General features: G+C 47.0%; 1 protein-coding gene across 2 annotated transcripts in view; it reads left to right on the top strand.

The window, feature by feature from the left end:
- The first annotated feature begins 1,721 nt into the window (after window positions 1-1,721).
- Window positions 1,722-10,789, top strand: part of PLPP1 (phospholipid phosphatase 1) — a 59,326-nt gene continuing 50,258 nt past the window's right edge. Inside the window, exon 1 of one of the 2 annotated variants that reach the window (XM_084505099.1) lies at window positions 1,722-1,927. In XM_084505099.1, coding sequence (XP_084361225.1) covers window positions 1,870-1,927 — 58 coding nt within the window. In that variant the 5' untranslated portion in view covers window positions 1,722-1,869. The remainder of the gene's footprint in view (window positions 1,928-10,789) is intronic. The other variant, XM_084505098.1, reaches the window with a different exon arrangement.

Raw genomic sequence — 10,789 nt, 5'->3', positions numbered from 1 at the left:
TTGGTGTTTAGCCTGAGCAAGATTAAGGTGATGCTTTGAGTTGAAGGAAGCAATTATGGCAATTGTGCACGGAATGTTTGCATTGTTTTGTCTATTTTCTTCCCCCCTCTTTTCCTAACTGTCTTGCAACTGTTGGAAACTTATCTACTGATTTCAGGATCAGCAGACCCTGTGAACAATACCCCTCCTTTGGGAGGAGAGGAGCAGATTGCACGCTTCCCTTCAGAAACAGTTCTCACAAAGATAAAACAGGGGTTTGCCAGTGCCATGTTGTGCTACAGTTTATTCTATTACTTTCTGTATTTTAAGGCAACACTGGGGTTTCTACCTCCATGAGACCATCCAGGAATACTTGCACAGGAGAGTGATTTCTGCAAATAACACTACACTTGCATAAATCAAGGGTGGCCTTAATTTCTAGAGCTGCACATTTCGGTTTGTAGATGGCTTCCTTCCTGGATGTTGAGGTGAAATCAGGAAGTCCCTCACAGTCTGCTAATTATAAGCTCTTTATATATAGATGCTCTATAGGGAACTACTTATGTAACTTATTTGGAGAGCATGCTTGAACTGAAGATACAGTACATTCAGAGAGATGTTTCCATCCCAGGAGCTCATTTCCCTTGTGGATCCCCCGAACCTGTTATTCAGCCTTTAGGATGTAACACAAAGCGGACCCTTTGACAGAATTAGAGGGTGGAATAGGTGAGAAAGTGCAGAAAAAGGAGCTGCACAAAGCCCGGTGCTTGGAACATGGGACGTGCCGCCCACCACACAAAAACATTTGTGAAAAACACAAAACATTTGGGAAAAAATTCCCAAAACAGCAGAACCGTGCCTGGTGGCAGGACTGGAGAGTTTGTGCCCCACAACGGTAACAAAGGTGACAGAAACAGCAAGTCCTTTGAGGGGTAGCTGAGGGCACTGGGGGTGTTTGGTCTGGAGAAGGGGAGGCTCAGGGGAGACCTCATTGCTCTCTACAGCTCCCTGAAAGGAAGGTGTGGGGAGCTGGGGGTCGGCCTCTTCTCACAGATAACTAGTGATAGGGCTAGAGGGAATGGCCTCAAGATGTGCCAGGGGGTATTTAGGTTGGAAATGAGATGTTTCTTCTCAGAAAGAGCAGTCAGGCACTGGGACGGGTTGCCCAGGGAGGTGGTGGAGTCACCGTCCCTGGGGGTGTTCAAGGAAAGGTTGATATGATGCTTGGGGACATGGTTTAGTGGGTGACACTGGTGGTAGGAGGATGGTTGGAACAGATGATCTCGGAGGGCTTTTCCAACCTGAATGATGCTTTGATCCTAAAATAACAACGTGTGTATTCAAGCTTTTATTTTTCCATGCCGCCCACAGCATCTCCTGTCAGAAAACACCTTTCAACGGGAAGCCCGGCTCGGGGCTGGAGACCCAGCTCCCCACTCCCAGGCAGCGGCGGCCTCCCCGTTCCCCTTCCCCTTCCCTTTCTTTTCCCCTTCCCTTCCCTTCTCCCTCCCGGGATCCCAGCCCCATCCCCGTCCCCGTCCCGTGGCGGCGCTGCCCATGCCGGCTGAGGCAGGCGGCGCCATGCGGGGTGTGGCGTCCCGGCGGCGGGCGGGGACCGCGCTTCTCCTTCCCTCCCTCCTTCCCTCCCTCTTTCCCTCCCCGTCTGTCTGTGTCTGTCTGTCCGTCCCCCTGCCCGCCTCCCTCCCTCCCTCCCTCCCTCCCTTAAAGCCGGCGCGGCCGTGTCAGTAGCGCAGTGCGGGAGGCGGCTGCCGGCGGGGGGGGGCGGGCGCCATTTGCTCGGGCGCGGCTGAGGCGCTCCCGCCCCTTGGGCCCGGGCTGTCACCGCCTGAGGAGGAGCCGGTGCCGGGGCTGCCGCGGGGCGCCGCCAGCATGTTTGACAGGACGCGGCTGCCCTTCGTGGCGCTGGACGTGGTCTGCGTAGTGCTGGGTAGGTCTGCGGCCGTGGGGGACCCGGGCTTGGCCGCGGGGGAGCGGGGGAGAGGAGCCCCCCCTGCCCCTCGCCTCCCCGCATGCACAGCCCCCGGCGCGGGGCTCCCCCTGCCTGCCTCTCGCCTCTGCCTGCGGCTGCTTCGCCTCCTCGCTCTTCCTCCTCCTCCTCACTCCTCCTCCTCACTTCACTGCCACCCTGGGCCCTGCCCCTGGGCTGCAGCTGCTCCCCGGGGCCCCTCACAGCCCGTCCCGGCCCCGCGGGGTGGCTGCGGGCTGTGCCCCACACGCGGCGGTGCTCCCCTCAGGCAGCTCCGGGACCGCGGCTCTCGCTTCTTGTCATCTTTATATTCTCCATCAGTCCCCCATAAAAAAGTACAGCCCGTAGTGTGAGCTGTCACAGGGTGCAGGGGACACGGGGTAGGTGCTGATCAGATGAGGGTTGGGGAAGCCAAAGCTCTTCCAGGCGCTGGGAGCCAGGGAAGCACCTTCACTATCTGCTTGGGGACCCAGGGGGTGTTACGTGGTCTTGGTTTTTTGGCAGCTTTCTTCTTGCTCAAGCAAGTGCAGAGCTTCAGTGACAAACCCGGGCATGCTCTTGTCACGGGCCAGAGCTGTGTGAACAGCACACACCGAACGTGACATCTGTCTTGGTCGGAGGCATCCCTACTGCCAGCATCAACATCCGAGCAGTGCTCTAGCTTGCTTAGGTAGGCTGCTGATAGCTTCTGGGTGCTTAAACAGCGATGCTGTGTACCTGCAACTAAACGGCATTCAGTAACAAAAGCCGTGGTTGACAGACTTTTTTTTTCTCCTTGCCTTGCTTGCTTCTTACTGGCAGGGGAGGAATTGCAGCCAGTGCATTGTATAAAGCATCCTAACACCTGCAACACATCGAGTTACAAACTCTATACTTGAGACAAAATACAGAAATATAGGAATGGGATAGATATTAGAAACAGGAGAAAATTCTCATCTCTTCATCTTCTCCCTGGCTCCCACAGGACTGAGACAGGACCTTAGAAGAACACAGAATTTAAGCCTGTGCTTCTGGAGGGGGAATCTGTTCTGTTTTTCTTCTATCAAGAAAACTAATTCCTGTTGATTTGGATTTTTTTTCTTAACTCTGCCTCCCCCCTGCACGTGCACTTTGATATCTGTTCAAGTGACCTAGGTAACTGCTCAGATAAAGTGTCTTGCAGCTAACCTGATATCTAATATCTCTGCTGGAGAGACCATGAAACTTCTCTGATAAAACTTCTTTAACAGTGTCATACTGAAAGTTTAAGGCTCTGTAGACCAGCTTTGGTTAGGGACCAAAGTCTCAGTCCTGGCGTGATCGCCCTTTCTGCCACAAAAAGGGCTACCACATATGATGCTTGTGATCCCTGAGGTAACTCTTGATGCAGAGCAGTTTGGCTTCCTTTTTTTCTTCTCTTCTCTCTCCTGATCCTGCCACCTCTGTAGTATGTGAAGGTGGCAAAAAAAAGCCCCAAACAATAAATTTTATTGTCTCAGCAGAGTTGGACAGAAAAAAAAACTAAGGCTACTTAGTATCACCTGGTGATGCTTCAAGTTTTGGCGACCTGACTTGTAATTTCCCTGCTATGAAAGTGGATGACTGACTGCATGTCTGTGTGACTTTTGCTTGTTCCTCGAACTGTTCTTTGTGCAGGTTCAACTCTGCCAACCTCTCTGAGTTTTCTGAAAGGGGAGAAGGAGAGAAAGAGCTTTCTTGTGAGATTGTGTGTGTGATTTTAAATGTGTTTATTGAAAGGTCTGGCAAATGCTCAAGATGGTACAGAGGAAAGAGACAGAATCGCTAAGTTAAGATCACAAAAGAGTAGGTTGGAGCGGTGTCTCCTGGTTAATGTAGTGTCAAGCTGTTAGACTCAGGTTTCAGGCAGCTAAACTGATCTAGAGTTACTCTTACCTGGCCTTTAAAGAAACTCCCTCCCTGTCCACCTTTCTAACTGGTGAGGGAGAGATAATTCTGGGAAAGCAGTCTTCAGTGCCCTAAGAAAAGAAACATGCTCTTTCTCTTATCAGAATGATAATTCCTTCCTAGTAAGCACCAGAACACTAGATAACATTAGGAAAAACAAACACACACAAGCTGCAGACTTCTGCAGCCTCTGTCAGTAGGAGCAGAGCAGCGAGGCTGTGCCTGCGTGCTGCAGTGCTGGTGGGTGGGTGCTGCATGGCTGCGCCCAGGTCTGCAGCACCACGGACAAAAGCTCCCGTCTGCGTGGCCCAGTGGGCATCAGCCAACATCTTCTCCCTTTGGTGGAAAGCGTGAATGCCCTGGGCTGCAGGGTTTCTTTCCTCTGCATCCTTATGTTATTACTGGTCCCTCCTTACTTTACTGATGGAGAGACAGCTCTTACAGCATAGCTCAGATGTCTGGGACTGTCGCTGCATTTAAACAAAAGTAAAATGGTTTTATATCGATACCAAGACCTGGATTATTTCTTATTGTTGGTATTGTTTTAATGTTTCATGCAGGAAAACAACAGCTTGTGAGAATAACTTGATAGGCTTTGTCTGATGTCCTCGTTAGGCACTATACATGTGCACCCTGCTGTTCCTGCAGGTCTATTGTTTGGCTGCAGATCAGGCTCCTTCAGAAAGGCAAGTAAAAGAACAAAGCCGGGAAACACCTGGTTACATCCTAGAATGAATGCAAGAGCTAAATACACCTACCTCTAGTCCAAATTCTCATTAAGACTAGGTCAGGGTGTATTTAGGGGAAAAAATTTTTTTTTTTTTAAACTTTTCTAAATTAAGTACTGCAGAGGTGACTAGAGAAGGAAAACGTTTTCTGTGAAGCAAGGCCCTAGGCAACTTAGTTCTGGTCTATGCTTGTTGCAGTTCGTGTCTAATTTGAATGCAAGGTTGAGGTAAAACAAGAACTTAGGATCTTCTCTGCCTTGTTAGTGATGGTACGGATATTGTTTGTAAGGAGTGTGCTTGTCAGTGTGATTGCTTGGCATAATGTTAGAATATCTGCATCCTAAAATTATTATTTTTTGTGTAAAAAAAACCTTAGCCTTCTGCAATAAGTTGGAAAATAGTATGGGGTTACTTATGTAGCTATGTTTTACAGCAGTTTTAAATTCGTTTGGTGTATATATAGGGATTTCTTTTCTTCTCACAAAGGTAGTTTCATGACATTCCCTTCAGTAAGGGAAGGGGAAGCTGTAGTCTTCCAAAGAGAACAACGTGAGAACTAAAACCAAGTACCAATTGCTTACATAAGATTGGGTGTTTTAACAAGATAGCTGAGACTACAAGAATGTGTTGTGGTACAGGGCAGTGTGCTAAATAGCAGACACCTGTACAAGCAAATCCACATGTCCTACACAGTTTGTGTAGTGGGGGAGTGCGATGGCCAGGCCGCTTCGTGCACCCCATACAACATTTCTGTTTTAGGTGCTGTTATTCCCATCTGGCAGAGTTTGGTCTGTCGGTGAAGGCAGAAGCCTGTACGATGGTGAGGGATCGCCATGCAGTGAGGGAAGGCCTGCTCTATATGGGTTAGCACTTCCTGATTGCCCTCATTCAAGCAAGACCTCCTCCCCTCTTACTTCTGACTCACGGGTACTTGTGTCACCATCCTTATTTTCCACATCATGTGGATGCTCTTACTCTCTTCTCTCTTGTGCCTGAGTCCGTGGTTAAGCTGTAGCAGGTTCATGTCAAAGCCACTTGCCTACAGATGACACTGTCCACCAGGGACCGCAAGGTAGTACTCAATAGGTTGGCTCTAGGTTCCCCAAAAACTTCTGTCACCTCAAACCCAGAAGGTCTTCCCTCTGACACTGCTTTCTTGAAGACGTGGGAGTGAATATTCCAGTTGTGACACTGTTCCCTTGTCCCTTCCCTGGAGCCCCAGGTTAGAGCCTGACTAGCTAATGAATGCCTCAAAGCCAGCAGTCAGGTTCTTGCTTTGCCTGGTGTTGCTCTTAAGCATATCTTGTCCTCTGGCTAACCCCTGCTCACAAAAAGTTCTTGCACTTGCCTTTTACAGCTCTGTGTAAATCCTGGTCCACCTTCCAGTATCTTCCCATGAACCAGATCGTGAACTCAGCACTACACTCCTTGTTCTTGGCAGAGCAGGGGAAGATGCTTCTCAGCAGTGAGCCTCCTTACCAAATGCTTCAGTCCTGTTTTTTAAATCATAAATAGACATAATAAGGGCTCTTGCAGCGTGCTGGTGCCTTCTGTTTAAGAGATGGGGAGGGAAGATGCATTTTCTGTAGAACATGAAATTTCTACAGCTAAATGACATCCCTCCATAGCTGAAGAGGTCCTGCCTCATCTTGTAGCTGCTCTGGTGCTAGCCAGAAAAGTGTGGCTGTGATTTTTGTCAGGGATTCACTGGTATGGGCTTCACTGCTGCTGTGTCTGCTCTTTGGAGGGCTTTCTCCTTATCCCATATCCCCCAGAGGAAGCTTCTCTTTCCTAGGGCCTAATTACTTAGAACAGGTCTCGTACAATAGCTGTGAGATGTTACCTTGCCATCCCTGGTATAGAAGAGAGGGCATAGCTTTTTGCTACATGATCCCTTTCCTAGGGAAGGAGGAAGCAGTATCTGTACTGAGCAAGAGCTTTGCCCTAAGCGTAGAAGGGATTATATACCAAATTTCAGCACTTCAGTCACCATCTGCCTTTCTGTTCAAATAAGATGGAATTTCTTCCTCAAGTTAGTACATTATTATCCCTTCGTAATCTGGTTCTTTTGTTGCTGATTACTGCTGTAGTAAGGCCACAGCTGAGTCTTGGATGACTGAGTCACTAACGCTTAACTGTATGTGCAGCATTCCCTGCAATCTTGGTACTTAGGATGATGAAGAGTATGTGTTCCTAACTGCATCTGCCGTATTTTCAGGTGTCCAAAGGGTAATGGGTTCATCTTACCACAGGCTGAAAGGGCAATTTCAGCAGCTAGAGGGTGAGAGAATACCTTCAGTCAGGAACTGCTCCCATAGAACAGCCACAAGCGACTTCTCACGTCAGCTTCTCCCATGTGTGTTTGTAACACTTCCTTGAGTCAGTAAAATCGAAGTCTTCAGTTTTATTTCATTAGGTGAGTCTTCACTGCAGTGCTGGTGTCCAGATAAAATATTCCTGCCCAATGTGGTGGCTGGCCCTGAGGTTAATGAGATTCTTGAGGAATGGAAGTACAATTGTTAATTCTGCTTGCACACTTGCTTCCGATCTCTTCGTTAATCCTAGGACTCCACTGATCAGCCCTGGAAAACAAAATCTGACCATCAATACGTAGGTGCTAAGACCACAGATCAAATAATGGCAATTCTTGACAGAACTGGCAAGCTACCCCTGCTCTATTACATGAGCACAGAAGACTTTCTACACCAACATTATTCATCATACCTACATATCGAGCAGTGTTTACAAATTCTTGAGAACTTCACATTCCCCCGAATCAGCACGAAACAATGGCTGTGATAGCTGTAAAGTATATTGGGCATAATTTCTCTTCTAAATTCTATTTAGATCTAGCTTAATACAGAGGTTATGTTCTCAGAGTGGCTACACCCTACAAACTTCAGTGTGCAGTGAAAAAACAATGCCCCAATACCAGAAATGCTCCTTGTAAGCACAGTGGCATGCAGCTGTGTGTGAGATGTCCTGGTAGGCAACAAGGTGTACAACTTAATGGGTGTTCTGAGTGCCTCTGTAGCACTGCCATTGTAGGACTTGGCTTTCTTAAAGCATGTTTGAATACTGCTGTGCTCTTAGGCCTCAGTGGGAAAAGGGCAGATGCCCTTTGAACTAATAATTCCCTATTTTTGGGGGGCTTGACTGTTACTTCAGGTCAGGGTGTGTAACTGTAAGTGAAGCCATCTGAAAAATCTTGTGGGAGTGAGTGGAGAAATAATTGTCTTGCCATTTCAGTCTTTATAACTTTGTGAAAGAACACTGGCCTTATAATTGACACCAACTTCGGTTCATTTATTTAATTATTTTTTAAAAATTGCTTACCCGTGTTGCCAGAGTTAATGGCTTGGTTTCCTTCACTGCACTGTGCTCCGTGTCTGTAAGTGCAGTTTTAAGTGGAACGTTTGTAGGAAAGCTCTCTTAGGCTGTGTGTACTTGGTGTGCACGTATGGGCTTCTAAATTCTTTACACAACATGGTCAAAGCCTTTTACAAGGCACGCAGTACAGGCGGTGATAAATATTTAACTTCTAAACAGGGAGGGTTTCAGTGGGAGAACCTGCTCTCTCTTGCTCGGGCTGCAGCCAGCTTGCTTCGAGCATTGCAATGCGAGGAGCTACCCACACTTACTTCCCTTTCCATCCTTTCTCCCCTCTGCCCCTAATTGCTTAGTGGTTAGTACATTGGTCTTAAATCTCTGTTGGGTGTCAGGAGTAAGAGCAAGTGGCCTCTGCCCTGCTGGGTGAGCTGCTGCTGAATTCCCGGGGGTTGTCTGTGGGCTTGTTTGGCTTGGACCTCCTCCACCTGCTGACCAGGCGCCGAGCAGAGGGCACACGGCCTTAGCTTCTGACCTGCAGTGGGCTCTCTTGCACCACATGGTTTTCGTGGTGCAAGGAATAGGACGGGTGAGATGAGACAGTAATACATCCTCGCACTTACCTTGTGTTTGTACTTCCCAAGATGCTCACAGGAGAGACAGCTGTGGGGTTCTGGGCTCCAGCAGGTGCTTCTAAAAGCTCCTTCAAGCTGACTGTGTCATCTTGTTACAACACCATTGAAATGTAGAAGTGAGGGAGCACACCTCACTTGTCCATCCAATTCTTTTTTAAACAAGTGTTGTGGCTTATTCTAACAGGTCAATCATACAGGTATTTGAACTAGTGTTCCCATGTAGTAATTCTGCTGTTGGATGCAGAAAAACTACAGAACTGGGTGTAGATTTCTGCTAATAAATGAGTGGACTAGAAATTATTCAGTGCTTAGGCTGTCCCAGCTCAGAGGAAAGCTTCCCTTGCCTTCTATCTCTACCAGCCTTGCCTTTCCTTACCCAAAAGCATCAGGTATGGGTAGGGAATCATTTGGTGAAAATTGTTAGCTGACCCAGGCTGCTCACCTGGCTTTTCTGCAAGTGAACAGAAAGACTCAAAATGCAGCTAATCTATAGCTGCGGGTTTATTTGTGAGATTCAGATGTAGTCTGGTCTGTGAAACGTGTCTCCCTTGTTTGCTGAAGCCTAGTACAGCAGCTTCAGGCACTGTCAGAGCAATCAGTGTGCTGGTATTAAAAACATTCTGCATTCCTCAGGGTAGCGAACTAAGAAACTCTGCTGGGAAGGTTCGTGACAGCTTTGACTGGGAGGTGAGTTGCAGGGTACTCCCTCATCTCAGCTGCTGAAAATAACATTGACCTTCCATTTGTCCATCCCTCAAAAGTGTCAAAAGTCAAAACACTTCTTAAAGTTGTTGTCTTCCTTTTTTGGGGGGAGTTTTTGCTACACCCATAGCCTCCTACCTAAGAGCCATTGACTATTTCTTTCTCTTCACTGCACATGGAAGAAAATCTTCAGCAAAGAACTTTTTTTTTTTTACAGATTCTCCAAAATTCACTACAGCAGCATGACATTGACCTGTCTGTTTCTTTACATCTCTCACACACCTTCTTTGCCCCAGATTGCTTTCCTGCTCATTTTAGAATGCACAAACGTGTTTGTCCTGGCTGAAAATAACGACAAAAACACGTGTAAGAGCAGGAAAAATCTCAGTTCTCCCTCACCCTGAGTAGAAGTTACCAGCTGGGTTACTAGGTGAGGTTCAGCTCAGAATGACACCATCTGTATGGACGCAGAGTTATTTCACAATATCATCTCTTAAATAAGTATGTATGGTATGAAAACTCATTTTTTTTAATGAGCGGCCAATTACCGGTCTGTTATGAGGCTGGCTTTCGGTATATTTCATACAGATTTTTCCAGTACAGCTTTAGTTCCTGTTTGACACCTTCCTTCTCCCAGTTTATCTGTAAACTGGGGATTTCTTTTCAAAGGCCAAAGTTCACTTTGTGTCAGAACATCATCTGCAGAACCTAACGATCCTTTTCTCCAGAATAAATGTGGAGAAATACAAACATCAGTCTCACTTTAGTGCAGTCCAATTTCTCTTAACTAGCACTTCTGAGCTCAGATTAGCGTGATGGAAGACTTTGGTTAATGATCAAGCTAGAATATTCTCATTTTCCATAGTTACTTGAAGGTTAACTGCCTTTCCCCCAGCTGCTAGGACAACTCTTTAGCTTAAATGAGAAGAACTTTCTGATGGAAGGCTGGGTGGGGGTCTTGTGTGCCACAGGGAACTGGAATCAACAGCTCAGGGAAGCTTTCAATGTGGTGCTAAGCCTCAAATGAAGGTTGTCACCTCCAAAGATAAGGAGGTCATTGGGTTAATTAAAAGATGTTTACAAAAAGTAGTTAATTACTTCGAACTGCTTAAAACTGGGGAGGAGAATGTCTTATAGCTAGGGATGCTATTTCATGAGGCATTTAAATTGATCTGAGGCTATGGCCAGTCTTTTTTTCCTCCACACCCTTGGCTACTTGTTCCTGTTCTACGCTTTCTACTACCTTTAAGTCATGTACTCAGACAGATGAGCAAGATCTCCAGAAAAAATCTATGTTCTCTGAATTTTCTAAATTTTTTTTTTTTTTTTTTTTTTTTTTTTTTTTTTTTTTTTAAGGCAGGTTAACGTCAGAAGCTATTACAACCATTACGAGGACAGGGTAAGACAGTAAATGGCCAGAGGTAGGAGGAGGGGAGGTCAGTCTAGGCTGGCTTGAGTTGCTCTTAAAAACATGGCCAGAAACTTTAGGAGTTTTGATAGCACCACAGCTGATTCCCAACTAGATA

The sequence above is a fragment of the Aythya ferina genome (assembly GCF_964211825.1).
Source record: "Aythya ferina genome assembly, chromosome: Z".
Taxonomy (NCBI): Eukaryota; Metazoa; Chordata; class Aves; order Anseriformes; family Anatidae; genus Aythya; species Aythya ferina.
The sequence above is the reverse complement of the archived record's forward strand: the minus strand, read 5'-3'. Positions and strand labels throughout refer to the sequence as shown.